The sequence below is a fragment of the Castor canadensis genome, chromosome 1, assembly GCF_047511655.1.
Source record: "Castor canadensis chromosome 1, mCasCan1.hap1v2, whole genome shotgun sequence".
Taxonomy (NCBI): domain Eukaryota; kingdom Metazoa; phylum Chordata; class Mammalia; order Rodentia; family Castoridae; genus Castor; species Castor canadensis.
Genome location: NC_133386.1, coordinates 149,920,242 through 149,946,688, shown reverse-complemented (window position 1 = coordinate 149,946,688; position 26,447 = coordinate 149,920,242). Strand labels below are relative to the sequence as shown.

Genomic DNA, 26,447 nt, shown 5'->3' with positions numbered 1-26,447 from the left:
CTAAATTGGATGACATCTGTAGACGTTTAGTGCTATATACTTAGCATACAGCAAGTGCTCAATAAGTGTAATTTAATAATAGCTAACACATATTAAGTATTTAGTAGCTGCAAGATACTATTCTAAAAGCTTTGCATGCATTAGCACTTTAACACAACAACTCTATGCAGTATTTTCTATTATTATTGTCATTTTATAACATAGAGCATGGGCCTGGTGAGGCAGAGCAATTTGCCCAAGTTCACACACTAGTCAGTGGGGGATGGGATTTAAACCTTACTACTGTATCCCAACATGTATGTCCACTGATTCTCAAAGTTTTATGTTGTTACTGTTTGTCTCTGCTATTATTTACATATGTCCTTGACCTGTGGCACTAGTATACCTATTTAGGACAGAAATGGGATCTGTTCATTCCCTTGACCTGATGATACCTCTGGTCATCCCTCAGAAGCACCATTTGGTGATGTAGGTACTCAACACCCACTGCTTTCCAACCTTACTTTATGTTCTTTGCCTAAATGAGCCTCTTACAGGTAACTCTCAGGGCCTGAGTTTGGACTATGATAGCAAAAACACTATAGGTTGGGTGGCTTAAACAGCAGGCACTTGTTTCTTACAGTTCCGAAGGCTGGGTGGCTGAGAGCATGGAGCCAGCACATGGTCTGGTTCTGGGGAGGAACCTGTTCCTGGCTGTGGACTGTAGGCTTCTCCTTGTATCTGCATGTGGCAGAAAGAGAGAGGGGGTTCAGCCTTGTCTAATCCTGATCACCTCCTGAAGGCCTGCCCTTGTATTACTGTCACATTTGGGGATGGTTTTCCAACATATGAATTTGGGGAACACAGCATTCAGTCCATAGCAGGACCTTCCTGCTATGAAGTTGTCACTTCCCTCTCTCCGGCCCCATCTCCAGCTCACTGCTCTCTGCCAGCCTGCCTCTGCCCTGGCACAGGGACTTCATCAGTGTCTGTAAGAACAGCTCAGCAGCCATTTCATGGTCCCTGCTCAGGCTGCTTTCACATGCCTGGATATCTTTCTTCCCCTCTTTAGAAATCTTGCCTGTGCTTTTGTTAAATCTCATTGTCTTGGTGTGAATAATCCTTTCTCTCTTGAACCCCACGTGTTCATCCTATTTTCCAACCCTTTCTTCTGCATATTAATTCAGTGATATAATCTTTAGCAAATAACAGTGCCCTGAGTTGTAGTTTCCTGGCCCTGAAGGAAACTACAACTTGAGGTCATTGATCAAACACTCTCTGTGTGTTCGATTTTAATAGTATAATTAACTGCCCAGGCTGAAGCCCAGCTGCCTGGGTTCAAATCCTGAGTCTGCTGTTTCAGAGCGGGTGACTTTCCCTAGTGCCCGGGGACTTTGGTTTTCTCATCTTTAAAGGAAAGAAAAAAGGATCTTCCTTGTGAGCTTTTTTTGTGAAGAGTGAATGAAATAGTGTGGAGAAAGTACTGGTGCTGGCTCTTAGTCAGCCTTTGCTGTGTCATTTATTTAGCCACATCCTCCATGCCATCCAGTTCTCCAGTGAGCTGAGGTACAAGGTAGGTGCAAGGGGCAGGTCAGGAGCTATCCTGTAATTTCTGAGATTCAGAGAGGGAGTGCAGTGGGCACAGAAGGAATGCACATTGGAAAAGACATCCAGATTTGAATCCAGCCTTGCTGCTTATTAAGTATGCAGCCTTGGACCCTTAACACCTCAGCCCTCTCACCTGTAAAATGCAAATACCAATAGCTCCTCTCAGAGTTGTTTTGAAGCTTAAATAATGCCTATAATGTTTGGAGCACTTCACTGTGGGAAAATCACGGTTATTTAATAAATGTTAATTTCCTTCCTCTTCTCTTCAATTCGAGCATTATTCTCCCAGGCCTGGGGGTGAGCTGGAGAGTGGAAGCTAAGGAGACATACTTTATCTCTGACATCTCTCACAATACAGCATTGGTCCCAAGATAAGGCCCCCACTTGCTCATCTTCTTAATTCTGCTCTCACAAAGCCCAATCAATGGCAATTCTGAATCTCTTTTCTGTTTCCTCTATATGACCTTTTAAGAATAAAAGCTCCTCAGGTGTTCTCTAGGCTCCTCTTTTTCTGGGCTTCCCCGCTTTTTTTCCTGTTTTGGATCATCACTGGTTATCCAGGCAGAATTGGGTTGCCAGAGCCTCTTCTCAGAGCTTATGATCCATGAAATCACATCTTTACTTTCTCAGACAAACTTTGAAATCTGTCTATTGAAAGCCAAGCTCTGTATACCTGGCCTCCTCTGTCTCAAACAGGCACCGGGAGACCCAATGGGCATTTCCCCCACAGCTCCCATGCCACTTCACCTGTCAGGTCTTCATGGTTGATAGGAGCCGACAAGCCCTGAAGAGCAAAGGGTTTTAAATAGAGGCTGCAGAGTTCTAGAGAACCATGGATGGTCTTTGAGGACTGCCTAAGCCTCTGCAAGAGGCAAAGTGTGGCTGTGTATTTGTATTCAGGGTTTCTGTGCATTTTTCTGTGGAAAAGGACTTCTGGGCTTTATCAGCCACTCAGAGATTTCCAAGATGCACAAAGTGTACAGAGCCCTGGCATCATTCCCTCCGCCATTGGGACAGGAAACTGTAGCTCGGCAAGTTGTCAATGCCCTGCTTTGAATGGAAGCCTTCCCTTGGGTATCTGGGTGTCCCTATGAGCTTGCCTTCTGCACCAGGCACAAAACCTCTCTCACTGCATCTGGTCAGAGTGTCAACTTTAGACCAAAGACCCAGAGCTCTCCTCTCTGCTCTTCCTTTGTGTCCTCACCAGACACTTCTTGTCTTACATTAAGTGGGTCCATGTGGGAGTGAATCCTACCTGTTCCCAACAGCACCATGCTCACAGACTGAATCATCAACCCTGGGAGATTAACCCATGCCTGGCTTCCAGCCTTGAGTTCACTTTACTTGTTACTGTACTGCTCAGGTGCTCTGTAGCCTCCTGGGAAGTTTTGCCTTTAGCTCCCAACTCCAAGGTTTACTTGTCTGACACATTGGTCACTCCCACCTGTGAGTCCCTTCCCCATCATCGTCCTGCTTTTCATGGTAACTTCTCTCCCCTGTTGATGACATCATTTAATCTCTAAGCAAACTCCCTCCACCTCCCCTCTTGAAATGTTGACGTTCTTGATCTGGCTTTTCTGAATCCCAGGCCAGAATTGAAAAAGCCAAATAGTGCTGGTGAACACCATCCACAGGCCCAGCTGATGTCTGGCCAGGTCTTTGTTCTTTCAAAGTAAAAGCAGTGCTCTCTGCATTCCTCACTTTCCTGCCCAGATGTTACAGGCTTGCCTCTCTTTGAATGTTGAGTTGATCCATACAAGGCAGATTTACAACCAAGGGATATGGTCATGGATAGATAGCAGCCCCTTTCCTATTTGACTGAGTCCCCACAGTAGTAACCTGCAACTGTTGTCCTTGTGCCGACAGTTCTGGGAGTCTCTGCTGAGCTTACAACCATGCTTACATCTGCTTACAACCATGTGCTCTGCCTACATAAGGCCTAGCTTTTTCCTCACATTTCCCCAGTGTTCCAGAGCCTTCTCTCAGAACATTGTTCTCTTTCTTCCCTTGAGCAGTGCCACCTGGTGTCTTTCCTGCTGTCCTTCCTGGCTCCTTCTTTCTTCCCTTTTCTTGGTGGCATCCCTTCTACTCTGCAGGGTGATACCATCTTAAAGAGAGATTCTTAGTTTCCTTCCCTTTCCCCTCAAGCGTGGTGATCATGGCTCTTGGCCACAGCTCCAACTGGCATTTGCCTCTAGCAGGAAAACCTGAAGTTCTCTGAGGTTCTAAATGTTGGGTTCTCACCTTCCTTAGAGTCTCTGGGTCTCAGCTTCCCCATTTCATGGAATTGTTGTGAAGATTAGATGAATGACTGGAGGTGAAGTACCCAGCCCAGATTCTGCTACAAACTGTGTTCCAACAGGCCACATTCCCTCTTCTATGTCCCTTGCTTCTGCTCCCTTTGGAGCCCAGAAAGAGGCCAATGGTAGAAGGCCAGGTTGAGATGCTGGCCAGGTATCTTTTTATCTTAGACTCTAAATTTCAAACAAGACCTGACAGAGGTCTGGAGCTCATGAGGAACCATGCCTTGTATTACTGGGGAGGTGTGGGGGAGAAAGAAGCAAAACAAAATCTCACCCCATTGGGTTTCTGGAATGGGGCATTTCCTTTGGCTACCTATAGTGGATTTTTAAATTAACAAATTGATGGAAGTCCTTCCTGACATTTAAGCTCATCTCTCAGAGACCTTTAGTTGGGAGGAATCCAAATAGAACTTTATTATAACTTCCTAATATTTTTTGGCTCATCTTTCAAGGCCACTCACAATCTCTGACCACTCACTTCCCCAGCCTCCTGTCCCCTCATTTCATTTGTACTCCAGCATTCAGCCACATCCTTCACTTGGTGGTACCTGTCACTTAGCACTTCCCAAATGTATCATGCACATTTGCTCTTTCCTGCCTTTATCTGTGCTTGGGGTGATCTCCTTAGCCTTCTGATCTCCTTAGCAAGGCCCCCTCATCCATCCAATTGAAAAGAACTCAAGTGTCATTCTGTAGAATGGCCTTGAGCCCTCCTGCACTGTGTCTTCACAGCACCTTATGACAAGCTCTCTGAGAACATGGTTCAATCTACCAATTATCAGTTTAATTATATGCTAAACCGAATTGACTGTGTTAAGAGGAAGACTCCAACTTACTCCCCACCCCCAGTGCCCAGCCCCAGGCCTGTCACATGCAGAGTGCTTGGTAAATATCCACTGGGTGACCAAAGGAACGAAAGAACACAGAGGGGACTTGCAGAGAGAAGGAACAATATTTTCAATATTTGGGGGCATGTCTATCAGGGAAGTAATATTTCTTGGGTTTTCTAAGGCAAGTCTCATGAGAGGGATATGTGTGTTCCTGAAATAGTGGAATCTGGGAAAAACTAGTGATGCTGAAGGCCTGGCCAAAAAGCCATGCTGGCAGTGTGCTCACTACAAAGGTTGAAGCTCCTCTCAGACTCTTTCTCCCACCTGACCTGGTGTCTGGGCCTGCAGTGGAGGTGCCTGTGCTCACAGGCTATGTGCAACATTCTAATAGCATCCCTAGAACAGGGGTCTCTGTCTTTGGTAACTGAAGAGCCAGGAAACCCACATGGCCTGGAATGGAGGCAGAAACAGGCTGATGTTGGCACTCCACTAGCAAAGGTGTCTCTTTAGCATAGACTCTAAACTTAAAACAACAAACAAATAAACTTAAATAACAAGCAATCAGCATCACTGGCTTTTTGTGGGTATTTTCCATAGAGAGCCTCAAGATCTGAGTATGAAGAGTCCTGTCCCATGTATCATCAGTCCTTCAAGCAATGAATCTCCATCAACTGCCAGGCTTGGCTGGTGCTCTGGATGGGAAGAAGGGGAAGACTTCATGTCCAGCAGAAGGTTGAATAAATCCTTGTTGTGAGGGGTGCAGGCCTAAGGACAGAGGGAACTGAAGAAAAACCATTCCATACTGTAAATGCCAGTCATTAGAGATCATTGAGTCCAGACTCGATCCATTGTTCTTTCCTGCTGTATGAATTTATGAAAACATAACAAACATGTTCTGTGTCCCTGCCATATGGCAGGCTCATTGTGGCAGAGCTGTTAGTTCTGGGCCACAACTCTGGCCTTGACACCTAGGTGTGCACAGCTGATTTCCAGACACCCAGATTTGTTTCTCTCTATGGGGGACTTTCTCCACAGTCCTAAAAGTTTGCTCTGAAGTGCCCCAAGCAGGCAGATATACCAGGGATAAAAGCACTACTGTTGGGCAACCTAATGGAGTTCAGACTAATGAACAGACAAGGGCACTGCTGAGAATTGTGCCATGTGCCAGTGGTTCACACCTATAATCCTAGCTATTCAGGAGGCAGAGATCAGGAGTATCACAGTTCGAAGCTAGCCCTGGGCAAATAGTTCACGAGACCCTATCTCAAAAAAACCCATCACAAAAAAGGACTAGTGGAGTGGCTCAAGTGGTAAGAGTATCTTCCTAGCAAGCATGAAGCCCTGAGTTCAAACCCCAGTGCTGCCAAAAAGAGAGAGAGAGAGAGAGAGAGAGAAGAACTTGACTCCAATTCCTAGCTTCATTTTGCTTATCTGAAAAATGGAGACAAGACAGTAAAGATCCCTACCTCATGGGGTTGCTGTGAGTGAGAAGAGATGGCATCTTTTCATCTTTAAATCACAAAATGAGCCTGGTCAAACACGTGTTTGGTGCCTAGCACAGAGTCTGGGTAGAGACTCACTAAATATGTCCTCTTACCCTGGTCCCATGGGTAAAAATTGTGCTGAAAATATGAACTCTGGGGCTAAACTCCTGAACTTGGAATACTGGCTCTGCAACTTGCTCAGTACTTGATCTTGGGCAAGTGACTTACCTCTGTGCACCTCATCTGTAAAGCAGGGTACTAGTAGTACTTACCTAATGGAGTTAGTATAAGTGACAGTTCCAGTAAAGCTGTCAGGAGGGCTCTGCTGACAGAAATCATCTTATAAGGAACTATTTAAATGTAGGTGCAGGTTGAGGTAGGAGGGGAGTAGGGGTTGAATACAGAGCAAGCAGATGTCTTATGCCCAAGAAGTCCCAGGTAGCATGCGGTGGGAGCCTGCTCCCAGCCTGGACAGCTTTCTTGAAAAGGAGGAAGGGACTGAAAGAGTTCAGACTAATGAACAGATAATGGCAGGACTTACAAAGCACTTGCTATGTGCCACTTATTATTTCATGGATTCCAGTGGCAACTCAGAAGTAGATAATGTTATTCCCATTTCAAAGATGGGGAAATGAAAGCTCAGAGAGGCTGTCAGTGCCCAGTCACATGGCTAGTAAATGGCAGAGCTGAGAATCAAGTTGGGGTCTGTCCCTCTTCATGCCCCTATGTCTTTGCACAAAGATATAAAAACAGGAGGACTGGGAGCAGAACACTTGGGTTCTGCCTTGTTACCTGCCTCTTCATGGATACTTCTCTTCGAGAATAGATTACTTCAAGCTGAGAAAAATGGTGTCACACTTCCCCATCTGATAAGTGCTGAGCTTACTGCTGGTGTAAACATGTGTGAGCACACAGGTCGCCTGTGTCATGAATCCACCAGGCTGAGGCCACTGGTCACACAGCCTGAACAGAGGTGATTTACAGAAGCACAGAGCTGACTTACAGCCAGTGAGAGCCCTAACTCTTCCTCTAGAGGTTGTGGAGGATGCTGAGCTACACTGGTGGGCAGGATCTCAGGGCCTGAGATTGCTCCTCGCTGGTTGCCTGGAGCATGTATGTGTAGCACTGTGTCTGTATCCCAAAGAAAAAACAGTCCCCACACCTATTCTTCCTGCCTTCCTCCAGTTGGGAATGCTATAGGTGAGTGAAGGCTTGAAAAAGGACTTATGCTGGATCAGAAGAGGCAAGAATATTCCAGGCAGAGGAAGCAGTTAGTACAAAGGCACTGTGTCATGAGTGAGCATGATGTGTCTAGGAACATGAGCCCAAAGTCTTACAGAGGCCAAGAGTAAGCAGGGACTGGTAACTCTGACCTTGTAGGCTATCAACAATGGCAGGCGATGGTGGGGGACTAGGAGGCTAGGGTTGGGGAGTACAACTTGGAGCATATATAGAAACAAAGACTCACAGGATCTCAGATTTGTGGGAGTTGGTATCTGGCAATCTCAGACTAAGAATCTCATATTTTTGAAATTTTGGGTTGAGGATCAAACTCTTGGTCTCTCAGTCATGAGGTTTTAGGATCAAGTTTCTGAGCTGGATAGCACTCTAAACTCTCCAAATCTTGTGTAAAAAGATAAGTCAGCACCAAAATTCAAACTGGCCTCTGGCTTAACTGACAAGGGTAACTGGACTTCCCAAGTGCTGCCCCTGGGGGTAGGAGAGCCTAGACCTGGCCCTCCAGGAATTCCCTCGTCATCCTGGGACACCCACTCTGATTGCTCTCAGTTTGAGTGTAACCTGCTGTTGGATACTGCCTGGCAGCATCCTCCAGGCTCTTTTGGCCATATCCTCCTCAGCAGCTCACAGGGAAGCCCTAGCCTGTACTCCTAAGCCAGGGCTGGAGCAGTGTCCACTCCTGCCTGGACACGCTGGCATCAATCACCTGTCATGGCATTTTTAATAAGTCCTGTGGTTCCTGCTGAAAACCACTGGAGCAGCAGGAGTCATTTATTTCCTTTAAGTAATTTCCCAGTAGTCCCACCATTACTTGATAGGGTTTCTTCCTCATAACCCCAGGGAGTACAAAAGCCAATTGGCCCTGTGCCAAGGTCACTGAATCAGTGAGACAACTGACTTCTGTTAGTCCATTATTCTTGTTTTCATTTGCTCAATTATTCACAGTGGATGAGGACAGAGCTACAGAGCCCTGGCCCTGGGGAAGAGTTGTGGTTGAGGCCTGAGACAGGGGGATTCCTTAGGAAATCAGAGAGAAAAATAGATTTGAGTTTGAACCCTATTCCTCCCTTCCCTTCTGTGCTGTTTGGACTATATTATTGAAAGTCTCTGATTCTTGGTTCTTTTCTCCATCATTTAAAGGTAATAGTGATTGCTAGAGCCAGGTTCCCTGGTCTTGCATTGCTTATCTACTGTTGTTCTGTGACACTAGCCTATTCTGAAACCCCTCTGAGCTCTGATGATTGCTTGGTCTATGGAATGGGGACCATAATGCTCTCTGTCCTGAGAAGAGACATAGTCAGCTTTCCATTGCTGTGATGAAACACCTGAGGTAAACAACTTGTTGATTTTGACTCAGTTTCAGAGGTTTCAGGTTGTGGGCACTTAGCTGTTCTATCTGGGCCTGTGGAAAGGCAGATCATCATGGTGGAGAGCATGTGAGGGAGCAAAGCTGTTCATCTCATGTCAGCTAGGAAGTAGGCGGTGGGGGGGGGCAGGGATAGCAATATTCTCTTCAAGGGCACAACCCCAATGACCTAACTTCTTTCCACTAGGCTCTACCAAATAATGTTTGCATTAACTCCCATGGCGTTATGAATCCATACATGAACTAATTCATTTCTGAGGTCAGAGCCACCTGATCTAATCACCTCTCAAAGGCCCTGCCTCTGAACACTGCTACACTGGGGATAAAGCCTTCAACACATGAGCCTTTGGGGGACATTTAAGACTCAAACTATAGCAAGTGTTATGTTATTTGTTGAGTGTTGAATGAGTACTGTGTGAAGCAGGTTTAGACTAGTACCTCGTACATGTCAATACTAAATAAATGAACATTAATTGTGAGTATCACTATTTGGAGGGTGGCAGTGGGGTGAGAATCTTAGTGTTTAGCACTTCGTATGTGCATCTTATATCATTGCTGAATGATGGAGAAAGGGTTGGAGGGATAGATAGGTAAGTGGGGGAAGTGCCTACAGACCTGGGAGTTAGACCAGTGCTGGGGCTGCTCGCAACCATGAGTTGATGAATCCAGTACATCCTTCCCCAGCCTCCCTTCCTCTCCCAGCTCTTCCCAGCTCAGAACCAGTTGCATCAGGCTTGTAGCCTGAAAGTGTCTGTGGGGGCAGTATTTGTACCTCAGAAATTAGCAAATGTTAGAGATCAAGGTTTTTTTCTGGGTTTTGTTTTTTTTAATGAGAGAGATTTCAGTTAGAACCCAACACAAGGAAACCTTTTTACATCCTCTGTCACAGTCTTCTTCAGAAACCAATTTTGACCATTTTGTTGTGGGATATAAGGTGTTGGGGGAAAAGAAGTCATTTTGTAGTAGATAAGAGGGCGTTAGTGAGGTTGAAAGCCTGGCTTTGGAGATCCAGTTAGATTTGAAGTGCATATTCTTAGTAGGTTTTGGTAGTCACTATTGCTCTGCTGTGACAACAAAGAGTAGATGAATAAACATATACGGTAGGTCTGGCTGGTGGTCATTCTAGGACTTTCTATAGCTTGATCAGACTGAATCCATGCTTGCAGCTTTCCAGGACAATCATTAACAGTGTGTGGGGGGCCCTATAGCCATATTTCTTAGCTATCTTCAGGGCTTCTTCATGGAGCATTTCCCCATGTCCTTACCATAAATGGCCAGAGCAGCCTTCTGAGTGAGGGACTATTTAAGGCCATTCCAAATCTCCCTCAACTTCAACTGACTTTGAGAAAGTGAGGCTATTAAAGGAGCTGGACAGAAGTGTAGCTGTTTAGTGTAGCAGACAGAAGAATGAGCCTGAGGAAGGCATTTGTAAACTGCCCAGGAGTTGAAAGCTTGTCCGGAGTGATGTCACAGAGAGAGGAGAGCATGAACTGATCTCCAAACTCAGGCTCAGGCTGGCCTGGCTGGGATCCCTACTGCCCTAGCCTGGTCCCCCTTGTACATCTGAGGGGCCCCGTGTGTCCAGAGCCTTGTCCAGATTCTCCGCAGAGGATGAGGATGGAGAGCATCTTCTTCTGTCGTCTCTAAGTCTCCAGTGCTATGGATGATTAGCTAGATTTGACAGCCATCACATCCTTAGGAAAAATCTTTCTTTTAAAGTGTGTTGACGTAGCATTTGTGTTTCAATGGCTCTAAATGGCTTTAGAGGAAAGCCAGTTAATCTTCTGATCTGAGGAAGACCAGTTACTGTTCACTCTTAAAGGAATAAACAGAAAACCCGGTGCTTTTAATCTTTAAATTAGTGCCGTTGGGGACTAGCAATTACTTGCACTTCATGGAAAGGGCAGAGTGAGGAGTTCACACTCCCCTCCCAGGCAGCTAGAGGGAGGAGGTGCAACACTATCATCCAGGCTGGATTTGGGAGGGGGGGGTCAGCATTGAGGATGAAGGAGAGGGGGACAAAAAGCAGTGGTCTGTGCAGAAAGCATAGAACTACAGGGGACAGTCCAAATCATCCTTAGTGGACAGATCCAAAGATGACTGTTATGGTTCAGATCTTAAGTGTCCCCCCATGGCTCATGTGTTGAAGGCCAGGTCACCAGCCTGTGGCACTATTGGGAGGTGGTGGAAACTTTAGGAGCTGGGGCCTAGTAAAAGGAAGTTATGGCACTAGACAGAAGTGGGGCTTAAAGGGTAGGTCCCCAGCCCTCCTCTCTTTCTCTTTGTTTCCTGGCCACCATGAGGTAAGAAGCTTTGTTCTACCACATGCTCCCTGCCATGATGTTCTGTCTTGCCACAGGCCCTAAAACAATAGAGTCAGGTGACCAGGGTCTGGAATCTCTGAAACTGTGAGCCAAAATAAGCTTGCGCTCTTTTTCAGTTCTCAGCTATTTTGTCACAACAATGGAAAACTGACTAACATGATGACCATACAGAGAAATGGAAACCAGCTGTCATGTGGAGGAACCTCTAGGGAGGGCAACAAGGTGGAAAGAAAACTACTGTGCAGGTAGTGGGATGCCTGCAGACTGAGCCTGAGTCTTCATCAAGGCTGGACCATGCATGCATGTTCTAGAGAAGGCTCATTTTTCTACCCAGTCACTAAGCAATCTTTTTAAAAAAAAAAATTCAGTTGCAACCAAGCAGTCTTTTTTTTTTTTTTTCGGTTGCAGGCAAGCTCGGCTGCCCATCAGAAGGTTTAAGAAAGCACATATAAAATTCACTTGGTCCAGTCCTACTCAGATCTACTGAGTCACACTCTCCATGAGGTGGTGCCCTGGAACCTGTGTTTCTAACAAACTGGTTTTCATGCAGACCAGCTTGTTATTCCTAGGAGGCAGTATGTAGTGTAGAGATGAAGAGTGTGACTCTGGGGACAGCCTACTTGGGTTTAAATCCTGCCTTTACCACTAACTACCTGGGTCACACTTTGCTTTAATTTCTCATCTTCAAAATAAAATGATGATCATAGTAGCTATGGCATAGGATTGTTGAAGGATTAAGTGGGAAAACATATGCAGTGGGCTTAGAATAATGCCTCTTGCATTGTACCATCTTAGTTTGGTTCTCTCAGACACAGATCCCAAGCCAAAATTTATGGCCATGATTTATCTGATCAATGATCCCAGGAAATGGTGCTGAGGACCATGAGACAGAAGGTGAAGAAAGCTACATGGGCAACATTAGATAAAGAACTGCAGGGGGTGTCTGGGCTCAGAGCTCCCAGGAACCACCTAGAGACTTATAAAACTGCCTCCACATTGGCCCAACCGGAGGGATGAGGAAGCTGGATACGTTCGGTTCCAAGGGTGCCATAACAAAGTACCACCAACTGGGGGGCTTAAGCAGCAGAAATCTCCTCACATTTCTAGAGGCTGGAAGTTCAGAAGCAAGGCATTAGCAGGACTGTGAGGGAGAATGGGTTCTGTGGCCCTCCTAGCTTGTGGTATTTGCTGTAGTCTTGGTACCCCTTGACTTGTAGAAGCATCACCCATCTTGGCCTTCATCTTCACATGGCATCCTCCCTCTCTGTTTATCTATGTCCAGCTCTCCCTGTGTATAAGGACATCTGTAATACTGCATTGGGAGTCTGCCCTACTCCTGTGTAACCTCATGTTAACTAATTACAATGACCCTATTTCTAAGTAGGGCTCGTTTTGAGGTATTGGTGGTTAGAACTTCAACATAGGAATTGTAGGGACACAATTCAAGCCATGCATGGGCTATTCATCCTCCATAACCTACCTCCAAGTGGCTGAGAACTATTTCTGCAGATCCATGTACTTACTTTCTGCTTGCTCTCCCTCTCCCTTCCTCCCACCCCACATGCCTTTTAAGCATTTAGAAGAATGAAATTTCCATAAAGACTGTGTCTTAGTGAGTTTGGGATGCTATAGTGGAATACTATAGACTGGATGGCTTACAAACAACAAATATTTATTTCTCACAGTTCTGGAGTCTGAAGTCCGGAGAGCTGGCATGCTTGGGTTCTAGTGAAGACCTTGTGTTCCAGATTATAGATGGCTCACTTCTCACTGAATCCAGGGAGCAAGAGAGCTCTCTGAGGTTCCTTTTATAAGCATACTAATTCCATTAAAAGAGCCGCTAGGGGTTGAACATGTCCTCTCCAAAATTCACGTGTTGCCAAAGTGATGATATTAAGAGGCAGAAGCTTTAAGGGGTGATTAGGTCTTGATGGCTCCTCTTATATGAATGACATTAAGGTCCTTTTAATAAAAGAGTCTTAACATAGCATCCGACCAGCTTGCCCTTTTGTCTTCTGCCATGAGAGAATACCAGCAAGAAGGCTCTCTCCAGACACCAGATGCTGTGCTTTGATCTAGGACTTCCTAGATTGCAGAACTATGAGGAAATAAATTTCTGTTCTTCAATGAAAACTGTTGAAATTGTTCTATGAAGGGATAGATGAGGGAGAAATATGGAGGGGGTGAATATAATTAAGATATAGTGTAAGCACATATATATGTCATAGCATATCCTCCTGTACAACTATAATATGCTAATAATTTTTTAAATTTATATTATTTATAAATTACCCAGTCTATGTCTTCTGTTATAGCCATAAAAGACTTAACAACACTACACTTTTGTGACCTAATTATCTCCCACACCTCCTGATTCTGTCATATTGGGGGTTAGGATTTCAATGTGTGAATTTGGGGGGACATGAACATCTCATCCATTGCAGGCTGTCTTGTTCCAGCTACATCCACATCAGCTAGATGAGTACCTAGTACATAGTAAGTGTTCAATATTGAATGAATGAATGAACAGGTGGTCTCTCCCTTCACTCCTACTTCCCCCAAACCTGTAGCACACTTGGGATATACCTCTCTGAGCACTGAAAGACAAAATTGAGGTGCAGCCTGACTTTCCATGGCAAGTCTGGGCAAACCCTTCTGGAAACCCTTCAGCTGCCTTCTAAAAAGCAGAACCCTGTGGGCACCAACTTCCTAACCCCTTGGTTTCCTTCACACCTGGGATCAGGGTGTCCCATTGAGTCTTTAACGCAGATTAATGCCATTGCACTAGCCCCCTCCAGCCAGGCCTGCATACTGCTTGGGGAGCTGACTGCTGCATAGGGGAGTGCTGCAAGAGGCATGTGTGGGAGGTGAAGGGGCTCTGCTCTGCCCCACTGAAGAGGTGAGAGCAAGCTAGCAGCCTGCACTCAGATGGCCCAACAGGAACATGTCACTGTGGTGTCAAGGGTGTCTCATCAGCACTGCTTCTGGAAGCACTGACTTACAGAGGTCTCTCAGATGTCACTAGTGAAAAAATTTCTAGGCAGCAGGAGACTGCTGGAGGGGCTACCCAGCAGGAGGACATTCAGACTCATGCAGGGTGCAAATTGTGTTTCTCTGTCAACATTGGCTGTAGACAGCTCCACACTGACTCTGAATCTGGCAAAGTCACAAAGAGGAGACACCCTGCCTCCTCTTTTCCTAGCACCTGGAAACAAACTGGAAATATGGCTTCTCCCATCTTGCCGCAGTAATGTTCCTGTCCTACTCTACATTTTATTAAACATTATTTCTAGATTTAAAAAAAGTGCCACTTACATAGGAAAAAAGATACAAGACAATGCAGCTTTTAAATTAGAACTTAAAAATCCAAGCTTTAGCATAGGTATGGAAGCAAAAATGCTAACTGAACTCTTGCGATTGATTATTCATATTTGTCTTTGAGCTTCCTAGCAGCCTTAGCAAAAAAGCAAACATCATGAGTTTTGTCTGTGTCTTTAAGAAACCTTCTGGCCATGATCTACAAGCAGGTTGGCCAGAAGGCTTCTTCAGACATAGACAGGTATTTGAAGAGCAAAGGAAGGAAGAACACGTGGTACTTGATGTGGCCCAGTTAAGAACGGTCTCCATGGAGGAATTCCCAGTTCTGCATGGGCTACATAATCAGCATCTGAATACACATGGGATCCAAAAACTGAAGATGGGTAATTGGTTCAAAACATGAACTTTAAAATTCTGCCCACAAACTTAAAAATTCTGTGATGTGTCCTAAGTTCTCACCTGCTGTGCCCTCTTGAGTTGCCAAGGCCTTATTCTAGCTGCCACAAAATGCAGCATTAGGTGTTCAGCCGGGTCCAGCCACAGGTGGCAGCAGCCCAGTGGCACCTGCTCACATGGGCGCGGTACTTGCCACCGGCTTCCAGGTAGAGCAGACGCCCCAGCTGAGGTCTTGGCAGCTGAGCTGCTGTGGGATCCTGGAAGGAGCAATGAAAAGAGGCAGCTGAACTGATTCTGAGAAGCCGGGGCTGTGCACAGTATGATCCAGCTTGAGAACAGAATCTGCCACTTTCATGCTGCATGACCCTGGAGAAATTAATAAACTGTTTGGAACCCCCATGTACCATCAGCTTGTTGTGAAAATTAAATAGACAGTGTGTAAGAGGCCTGTCAGCTGTGCATATAGCTGGGGTTAAGTAAATACCATTTCCCCTCTATTTTTCCTTCAAAGGTAAGCTGTGCCGGCCATCATGAGGACCTAGGAGTGGGGTGTGCCATTTAGATTTCCCCGGGGCTTTGTTCACCCTAAAAGTTTGCCCCTCACTCTACTCAGGAGGTATTTTTTTTGACAGAGGAGCTGAAGGAGAAGCTGACTGAGTACGTGGACAAGGTGAACAGGCAGAAGCCAGGCTTCATCAAAGTCGTGCGCCACAGCAAGCAGGAAGGCCTCATCCGCTCCAGAGTCAGCGGATGGAGGGCGGCCACGGCCCCGGTGGTGGCACTCTTTGATGCCCACGTGGAGTTTAATGTGGGCTGGTGAGTACCCAGGGGAGAGGAGGAGTCCTTGTGTGGTTAAGAGTGCAAAGCATGCTGGGATCCTAGGCACTGGTAGGGGAAAGGGGGAGAAATCTGGGAACAGGTGAGATGTGGGTGTATTGAGTGACCAAGGTGGCAGGGTTGGCCCTTAAGGGGGCAGGAGGATCAGGAGCTAGAAGGTCAATACACAGCACCTCTAGGTCATGGTAACATCAAGAGTGGCCCTGGCTGGCATGGTCCTCTGGGATGTGTGACCAGGGAGAAGGATACCTGGTATATGCAAAACAGAGTTCCTTTCCATCTAAGGACTGGGCTCCAATACCCAGGAGCAGCAGGGTTGGGACAGACATGAGACAGATACCCCATCTCACAGACAGGGCAGGGGTGGGCAAAGGTAGCTTGATGTAGTTCCCAGGGTGCCCAGGCCATAGGTGGCCCACAATATCAGAGTCTCCCTCCCAGTGAAACCAAGCCTTGCCAATCTTCCTTTCTTGCTGGGAAGCTGGGTGGGGTGAGGGAGTGGCAGAAGCCACAGCACTGCTGCTAAGCACTGACAGGGCTCTCATCACCAATGTCCTAACAGGGCCCAGAGGATATGGTGTCATCACTGTGTGTGACATTACCTGAGGATGGGTGGCCTGGGTCCTGGGAATGATTGTGCATGGATGAGACAAGTAGGTTCCCACCCTTTTCCCCAGTGTGCCTGATAGCCTTGGGGTCTGCTCTCTGTCCTGCTCCACAGTGCCATTCTCTGCCTCTGGGGAGCCAGGCAGGAAGGAGTTGCAGGGCCTGCACAGAGCCTGGGCTAGCTGCCGGCTTTACAGGTCCAAATTAAGGCTGTAGCATACCCATTTATTATACTTGAAGTCCCTGCTTGCCATTTGTGACTATTTAAAAAGCATTTTCACTGAATTTATGACCAGGATAGAAGAGCGACACTTACTATTTCAAGCTGATTTGAATAAACAATTATGCACTGAATGTATTATTAATGAGAAGTTTATCATTTCTGTCTGCAAACACATTAATAGCTTGGTGCCCTAAGGGGCCTCCTGGGCTCCCTGGGGAAGCCTGGATGCCCACCTCTCCTCAGGCAGTTAAAGAACACGTCTCTGCCATCTTTCTCTGCCGTTTGCTCCAGGTTGATACACTGGATTTTAGCAAAACAAAACTGAGGCTGACAACTTCCTCTGGAGGCTCTTAGTCTTTTGTCCACTGAGAGGTCCTTAGGAAATGGGAGGCTGAACAGAGGCTTCTTCTTGGGAGGCAGTGTGTTTTCTGTGGGAGATGGCCAGGGGTTCCTTCCCCTTTCTGCTGGTGAATGACCTTTGGGAGCTGCTAACCTGGTTGTTGTCCACCTTGGAAGCAGTCATTCACACACACACCCTTTCTTTCTCACTCAGGGCTGAACCTGTGCTCACCCGCATAAAGGAGAACCGGAAGCGGATCATCTCGCCATCCTTTGATAACATCAAATATGACAACTTTGAGATAGAAGAGTACCCACTGGCTGCCCAGGGCTTTGACTGGGAGCTGTGGTGTCGCTACCTAAATCCCCCCAAGGCCTGGTGGAAGCTGGAGAACTCCACAGCACCGATTAGGTACAGTACCCTTATCTGTGGGTCTCTCTGACTTGGTCTCCCCTCTAAACTCCAACTCCAGTGGCAGTGGCAGGAGGCAGGGAGGGCAAAAAGGAGTTATAGTATGGTTTTCAGTTATTGCTAATAGGCTCTCATGATCCCTTTTAAAAGAGCCACCATAGCACCCAGAAATCCAGGCACAGCCTCAATCACTTATTTCAACACATTACCATGAGAAACTCACTGGGTGGCAATTGCTTATGGTCAGGGCTGGGGACCCAGAGTGATTAAGATTTGTTTTCCAACCTCTGGAGTCCAGTGAAGATAGGCAAAATCATTGGAATGAAAGATTATTCTACCTTGAGGTAGAAACTGCCCAGCAGGTGGGGCAAGTTTGAGATCCTTGTGGACAAGGTAGCATTTGAGTTTGTTCTCAAGGGTAAGTAGGGGATGACTAGGTTGGGAATGAGCACCTGTAATATGTGACATTCATGGCATTGATGGAGGATATGAGCTGGGCAGTCCCAGCCAATGAGGCTGGAAGAGGCAGAGACCAGACCTAAACCATGGGTCCTGATGGTGTTTGTTTTAGCCCATAGAACTCAGATAAACATGGCTTCAAACTGCCTTTTAAAGATCCCAAACTCTTTGTGTCTTTGCTGTCTTCCTAGACCCCGAAATGAATCCTCTCTGTAGCCTCTGCTTTTATAGTCAGGACTCCTGCCATAGCTGTCCCCACAAGCCTTGTTTCTGTTTTTGTTGGTGACAGAGTGTGTTTGTGCTCCTGCCTATGAAACACAGATGGCACCAGGAGGTGTCCTGGGCGGGGTGGGGGGGGGGGCGGCTCTTGGAATGAAAGACAAGATTAGAAGCTGATGTTGCTCTATATTGCATGAGAGAGAAAGGTTATGAAAAATTTATGTGAAAGTAGGTGATTATTACCTAAGATTACATTCTTTTCCTTGCTGGAGGAAAAAAATATATTCATATTGAAAACAGGATTGAAGAGAATCTTGCTTTCCCATGGTCACCTCTGTTATTTTCTTAGTCTGTCTTGTATTGTTAGAGCAAAATACCAGAGGCTGAGTAATTTATAAAGAAAAGAGATTTATTTAGCTCACAGTATTGAAGGCTCAAAATCTAAAATTGGGTGGCCTCATGTTGATAGCTTCTGATAAAGGCAGATAGCGTCATATGACAGGAGCAGAAAGGGGGACAGCCACATACAGAAGGGGTCAAGTATTGTGAGGTGGCATTGCTTATAACAATCTGCTCTCTCAAAAACTAATCTGATCCTGTCAAAACTACATTAATTCCTTCTGAGCATGGTGCTCCCGTGATCTAATCAATGTCCATCTCTTAAAGATCCATCACCATTAGATTGGGGACCAAACTTCCAGCACATGAACCTTTGGGAGACACACTCAATAAACCATAGCAGTTGCCTACTCTGTTAGACCTCTGCCAATTTTGGTCTTACTGGATCTTTATCATAACCTGGTGACAACTCATTGTGTCATCCCTTTTTTACAAGACAAGGAAAGCAAGACTGACAAAGGAGAAGGGTGCTGCCAAAGGTTCTGGGCAGTGCAGCCAGGATCCACTCTGGTCAGCTAGACTCCAGGACCAGCCATCCCCCTACTTGGTGATGATGAGTTCAGAACTGGTGTGGCTGTTCCTCACCTCCCTCTGCTGAATGCTATTTGAAGGAAATATGCCACCATACAGTGGATGTCCTTGCAGAAGACTGTATTAATATTAGTTGTTTCTGTTCTGGTCATTGCTAAAAGTACCAAGCTGGTCTTAATCAGTGAAGGTACATTCTAGGTCCTTGCCAGAGAATATTGACTGAACCTCAGATTTTCCATCATTCAATTCTAATTAGAAACTTGGTTGAGAGAAATTACACTTGTAAAGATTTTTGGAACAGCACTCCTAATTTCATTTCTAGATGAAGACAGCTCTGCAGAGACTCATTTATACAAATGTATCTTGTATATTCTTTTGGGGGGGAGCTGTATTTTAGTGTTTTGCTCACACATGGTTCTATAAAAAGAGCCCAGAAATATCCTCAGTTATATTCTAGAGAAGTTTTTGAGATGGTTGCTCACTAGGTCTTCAAGAAGATCCATGTAAGAAATTTCTGTCAAATCAACTTCTGGTCAAAGAAAAGCCCTGCTATCCTTGTGGAATCAATCAGTATGACATTTTCACATGAGAACTGTAGATTTTATTCCGAAAACCATGTGTGTTTATTTTTACCTCAGCTGACAGGAAGCTCAGAACCAAGTTTCCAGATCCACTTTAAGAGCTATAAAGGAGTCCTCAGTCCACACATGCATTCTAACTGGTCCCCAACTTGTTATCTTCTTTAAATCCTTCCAGATATTATATATGTTTTCCAGTATGTCTTACATTTTCTTATAGACTATTTCTAAATCCTTTTGGGAAAGAGGGAGGATATAAATCAATAACACATTCAGGCTAGTTGGGTCCACTTGGTACCCTAGCCAGTTACTAGGTAATAGACCACCTGACAGGTCCTGTGCCCATCTGAATGTCCCTTCCAGATTCCATCTCCTCCCTGGCTGGGTATGGCAGTTGGAGGAAGGCCCCTTCCTGCATGTTCTAGGAGTGCTGTTTCTGGGGTTATCGTCAGAGTGCAGAGGAAAAGGCTGAGATCCCACTCTGGCCAATGTTTTTAAATGATCCTGTATTTAAAAGGGGGAACTTCTGGGCTCAATGCCCAGCTGCATCTTTTTAAATGAACTTTTGAGTACCAATTATGTCCCAGGGGCTTTCAAGATCTTTACCTTATTTAATTTAGTTTACATGAGGTTATAACTGATCCTGTCTTATAAGATATGGATTCAGAGACTCATGGTGGCTAGGGAACTTCTCTTAGAGACACACAGCCAGACAGGATATAATTCCTGCAATGCTTACCTCTAAGGCCTGGGTCTGGTGTCCTCCACCACAGCAGAATCTCAGCCTCCTTCAGAAGCATGGAATGATAACCTGGTACACCTGCAGACTATGAAAGGTAAAGCCATTTAGAATAAAGTGTAGGGATGTGACCCTAGGGTGCCAGGTTTCTGAGCAACCTCTGGCAAAGCATTTCCTGGGGAAACAGCCTGCAAAATAGCCCTTGCTGCACCTTGATGAGTTTCCATTGTCAAAGACAGGTCTATTTGCATGATGATTGACTGACAGTTTTCTCATCCCTAAGGATTCTCCATTTCTCCTTTTCCCTCCCCTACCAAATCCTCCCACCATGGGCTGATAAGATGCCAGGTGAGCATTAGGAAGGGGAGAAGCATACAGTTGAACAATTCAGGGTCATTTGCACGCAGTGGAGAAGCAGCTGTTGGGCGTCCTGCTGATTCCCTCAATGTGAACCATTCTCTGTCAAGTCCTGGGCCAGGGACTGCAGGGACTGGTGGGCTCAGCCCCTGTTCCCTGAGGAAGGAAGCCACTGCAGTGTTGCTCCAGCCTACACCCTGGCTAAATCTGGACCCAGAGGTCTACCCAAACACTACTTGCTGCTCTCTTCCCTTGGTGTCCCACAGACAGTGGACAATCAGTTTTCTAGCATGGAATCCTGCTCCCTTTTGAAAATAGCTTTGTCCCCCACACCCTGGATTGATGAGTGGCCTTGACTCACCTTCATTCAGGTTCACCTGGAGCCTGCTGTACCCAGACACCTTCCTCTCCCCCTCACAGTTCATCTCTTTTCAAGTTCCTCAAGGTCTTTATCACCTCTCACCTAAATCCAGCCATAAGTTTCCCACTGGATTCCTCAGTTCCCCATCACCTCCATTCTCTGAGTATTCTTTTTAGAAATACAGATCTATTCCTACCACTGTCTTGCTTAAAATTCCTCAGGGACACCCCTCTACCTACAGATAAAGTCTATAAATTATTTACTGTGCTAACCAAAGCCCTCTACAACTGAGACCCAGCTAATCTAAGTGAACCAAGGTTGACATGGAGAGTCCCAGTTGAGGATATCAGGCAAGTTGGCCCCTGGTGCCCAAGCAGAAACAGACTGGCTATACTGTAGCTCAGAGGTCAGGTTCAAGGTAGCTAGAGTTACAGACTAGTGAGCACTGCTTTCCTGGTCAAACCACAAGCATGGCAGGGACCAGGATGACTGGTCCCATCCTGGTCCCATGACAGGAGCACTGTGCCTGCCTACAGTGGCTGGATGAGGGCAGACCCAGGAGGCCATACCTGCTCTGGAAGAAGGGGAAGCACGAGGACCAATCCTACTTTAGGAAGCTCTTATTCCTAGGGAGGATCCCAGGAGACCACCTCTACTCATGGCTGTCCCGTCTCCCCACCTCTGCAGGAGCCCTGCCCTCATCGGCTGCTTCATTGTGGACCGGCAATACTTCCAGGAGATTGGCCTCCTGGATGAAGGCATGGAGGTCTATGGAGGCGAGAATGTAGAGCTCGGTATCAGGGTGAGTAGGGTTTGTTTTCAACAGGACTGACCTGAGCTCCCATGAGGGTGAGAACTGGGGATGGAGTAAGGGGGCTTAAAGTTGAGGATCACAAACTCAGTTTGAATGTTCATCTAGCCCTGGTCCATGTGTGCCATTGGAGCCAATAGCAAGGAGACTCAAGAATTTCCAGGAGTTTTCAGACATAAATACCTGCTTGGCTAGAGACTGAGGCATCAGAGACTTGAGCTCCAACTCAAGAAAACAGCTTCTGTTAAGTCCAAACATAAGCCCATTGGGATGAGCAAAGCTGTGCTCCAGGAAGACATAGCAAATATAGAGGCTGGATAAGTCACTTCCCCTGGGGGTTTCTCACTCAGATACTTTGTCTTTTCCACAGTGGCCCATAGAGTTTTCTCAAAGACTCAAGAGAGAGTCACAGGGAGATAGACTCATGGGATATAAATAGCAAAACACAACTGAACTCACTCCATGCTGGTCTCTGACTCCACCTGGTGCTTGCCAGACAAATAGGCCAATTCCTACTGCACACCATTTTCCTGCTCCAAAGTGTGGGTTCTTTATAGCTATCTGCTCATGGTATGACTCCCCAAGAGGCATCATTTTGATTCTAGCTCTACAGGCACATCCCCTAGGCTTTCTGTCTCCTTTCCTTTGACCTATGGAGAAATCAACCCAGAATGAACCACTCCCCTCCATCGGAAAGACAGGTACCCTGGTACTTGGCAGGAATGTGATGATGGATAAAATGAAGATGTCCATGTCCAAGAAATAGCCCTGACTAGCCAATTGCTTGAGCTGTAGTATGTCCCCCTGATGGTCCTGACTGCCTTCCCCATGGGGATCTTTAACAGCCTGACTATGGGCTGTTAGCCTTTGGAGAGGACCTGGTTTCTCCTAGTGTTTGTGGCTCTCATCTGAGATTTTCCTCCTCACACCAGCCTGTTTACACCTCCATGGAGACCTCCTCCAATGTCTGGCTAGTTGAAACTAGTGATTCTACTTTTTCACCTTTGGCCTTCATGCCTATATCTGATGTCTCCAAGTCCTGATGATGCTCAGTTCCCACCGAAGGACTCCTGCTTAGGTTCACCTCCTCTTACCTCTAGCCTCCTTCAACTTCCCACTCCACAGAGACAGGCAGGTGGCCCTGGGCCACTCATGCCTCTAACCTGAAGGGGAGACCAGGCACCTACAGTAAGCATCTCACACCTCCTGTGGGACCTGACAGTGCTGTGGGGGCCCAACTTGTCCTCGGACTTAATATTAGGGCTTTAAGGACTGACCACAGGAACAGCCTATCTGAAGCTGAGTTTAGAAAACACTTCCAGATACCTAGGTTCACCAAAACTCCAGGAAATTGCTCTGGAGGCAGTGAAAATGCACAGGCTGCCCAGGGAGCTAATGTATTCATAGAGGACAGCACCTGCATAATCACCCTCATTTCTCCAGCTCTCCCTCCACCGATCATTTATTCACCGTCCGCATCCTCACCATCTCATTTGTGCACAGCTCCTGGATAAATGCTTGCCCCCAAACACAATCTGTTTCACTAGGAACTGCTGTCAGGAATTGGCTGAGCAGGCAGCACCGCCTCCGGTCACTTGTGTTCTCTGGGTAAAAATGTCCAGGAATGGAGAAAGGAATTAGATTTGTGAACTCTGCTTTCAACATGTGTGTGAGTTAATCACAGAGTGGTGGTGATTTCTGACTTTTTTCCTTCTTTAAATTATAAAGTTGTTCTGGAGTGTGGGCCTGGGTGAGGCTTTCAAATATGTGTTAAAATATCTTTGGGTAGTTTCGTGTTCAGGGTTTAAAATACAGTATAAAATGTTGTCTGGCTTTTTTTTTTCTCTCCATTTCTTCCCTCCCACTTGATGGAGATGAAGTGTCACTGGAGTTGAAGGAAAAGTGGCTTTTAAAGCAGGGGCCCAGCCCTATTCACTGGCAGAACTGAGTACACAAGGGAGGGACCGGTTAATTTGAATTCCAGTTCCTTCTTGAAGGGAACAGAATTGTTGATCCTCTTCCAAGAACATATTCCTACTTGTGTGGTTATTAGTGTCTGCCTTTCTTTCACATTTTATGAACTAACATCTCAGTGCCTCAGTTTCCTCATCTAGAAAACAGAATATCTGGCTGAATTACCCCTCGAGATTATGTATAAAACTAAAAGACATTGCTTATCCAGAGGCAAATTATTCAAAACACTTACCTATTTTGGAACATAGAAATACAGTTGTTTGCACAATTATTGAATGCCTGCTCTTCTCTGGGAATCATGCTAGGTATTTTTTCTTATGCCATCTATCCATGGAACACCCTAAAATAGATGTTATTATGATGCCTGCCCCTTTTTTAGTTGAGGAAACTGAAATTAAGAGCTTATAAATGTTCTCAAGGTTAAGCAACTTATAAAATATAGAGAACAGATTAAGTTCCAGATCGTTATGATGCAACGGGTACATCACAGTAATTAATCTAGGAATAAAAGGCCTTTGAGCACCCCTCAAAAAATACTACAAGCCCATGCTGTACTTTCCTTCTCCTTTATTCACAATCATATCTACTGAGTCCCCATTTAAAACCTGACTCTTATTTTGCACTCAATTCTAGTAAGCCTTTTTTTTAGTGGTTTCTAAGTCTACAAGGCAATGCAAAAGGGAGGGAACTGTTGTGACAGAATGAAATGAGTGTGAAATAAGAGCTGATGTTGACTAGAAGACAGAAAGATTGTATAATTCATGACTATAAAAGTTCTAGAAATATAAAAATGTGTTTAAGAGCTAGCAAGGAAGCAAGAAATTGTTAGAAACTATTATGAATTACATTGAGTCTCTTTCTAACCTTCTTTACCTAAAAATGTGAACTTATTTAGAAAAATAGGGTCTTTGCAGGTATAACCAGATTAGAATGAAGTAGCACTGGATTAAAGTAGGCATTAATTTTGTATGACTAATGTCCTTATAAGAAGAAGAAAATTTTGACACAGAGATACATGGAGAGAAGATGGCCATGTGAAGATGGAGGCATGGGCTCAAGTCATGATGCCACAAGTCAAGGAATATCTAAGGCTGGAAGAGGCAATTGGCCCTGCCAGTACCACACCTTACTTTCTGACTTCTAGCATCCAGAACAATGAGGTAATAAATTTCTGTTGGTTTAGCAATCTAGTTTGTGGTACTTTTAAAAATAATTGCCCAAAGAACCTAATATAGAGACCAAGAATTAAATGACACAGATGAAGCTATTATATTCAAAGGACCTGGTAACATTTAATCTTATGTTTTCTTAACCATATAGAATGGGCTTGCTTCACCTTCCATAGAACTGAGACCCCAAGACCTATTTTAGCCACATAAAGTATACATCCTCTGTGAACAAAGATTCTTTTAACCCAGGTCACAAAAATTCCCACAGCTAGAGTTCCAAGAATCTGAGTTCACAGTTTTAAAAGCATCATACACCAAAAAACAAAAACAAGAGAGGAAAAAAGTACCAAGAGCCAACAGTACAAAAGTAGTAGATAGTCCTATTTGACCCAAAAGTTCTTCAAGTATTGAATCAATGAGACACAAGATGTAAAGTATGTTGTATAGTACATTTAAATAAGTAAGAGACTGAAAATATGAATAAGAAACAAGTAGCCTAGAGAAATGATTACTGTGCTAACCAGCTTTCTATTACTGTGACAACATATCTGAGATAAAAACCACTCAAGGGAAGAAACAGTTATTTTTGCTCAGGGTTTCAAAGGTTTCAATCCTTGGTCACTTTGGATTCATTGTTTCTGGGCCTATGGTAAGAGAAAGTGTGGATCAGAGTTGCTTACCTCCTGGTAGCCAGGAAGCAGAAAAAAAGAGATCAATACACCGTGGACAAGATATGCCCTTCAAAAGCATGCACCCAGTGACCTACTTCCTCCAACTAGGCCCTGCCTCCTGATTCAGCTGTGAATTCAACAGTGAATTAACCCATTGAATGTGGTTAGCACCCTTCTGATCTAATCTCCTCTCAATTATGCCATTGGCTCTGGACTAAGCTTTCAACACATGAGCTTTTGGGGACATATTATATCCAAACCAAACCATTCAGTTGAATTAAGATAAAAATAAAATTTAAAACATTAAAAATATAAAATTAAAGCTAAAAGCTCAATGAGAAAAATAAATAAAAGCTTAATGGATGAACTGAGCACCTATGTGAACATTATTAAAGTATTGAATCTAGCCATTTGGAAAAATAGATCTAAAAAATTATTTGAAATTAGCACAGAAGGACAAAAGGATATGGGGATGAAAAAGTTGAGGAACACATAGGATTGAGGGAGAGAGTCTAATACCTTATAATTCCAAGTGGAGATGATAAAAGGAGAGGATTAGGCAAAAGCAGTATTTGATTAGATAAAGTCTTAAATTTTCCCGAATAGATTACTACTGCTCATGTTTATCCAAAGCAGGATAAATATGAAGGTAACCACAATTAGACATATCATATAGTGGAACTGCAGAATCCCCAGAACAGGAAGATCTTATTCAATGATAATAGAATAATAGCCGACTGTTCAATAACAACAATGGAAGCCAGAAGACCATATAATAATATCTTGCATATGCTGAAAAAAAGAATTGTCAACCATGTATATCCAATAATAGTATCCTTCAAAAGCCAGGATAAAAGAAAGTCAGTTTTAGACACATAAAACTTAAAGATTTTGCTACTGGTAGATCTTCAGGTA

General features: G+C 45.1%; 1 protein-coding gene across 4 annotated transcripts in view; it reads left to right on the top strand.

The window, feature by feature from the left end:
* Positions 1–26,447, top strand: part of Galnt18 (polypeptide N-acetylgalactosaminyltransferase 18) — a 322,267-nt gene that overhangs the window by 214,302 nt on the left and 81,518 nt on the right. For all 4 annotated transcript variants that reach the window (XM_074041438.1, XM_074041447.1, XM_074041433.1 and 1 more), the window contains exons 4-6: positions 15,480–15,663; positions 17,067–17,264; positions 21,595–21,709. In XM_074041438.1, coding sequence (XP_073897539.1) covers positions 15,480–15,663; positions 17,067–17,264; positions 21,595–21,709 — 497 coding nt within the window. The remainder of the gene's footprint in view (positions 1–15,479; positions 15,664–17,066; positions 17,265–21,594; positions 21,710–26,447) is intronic.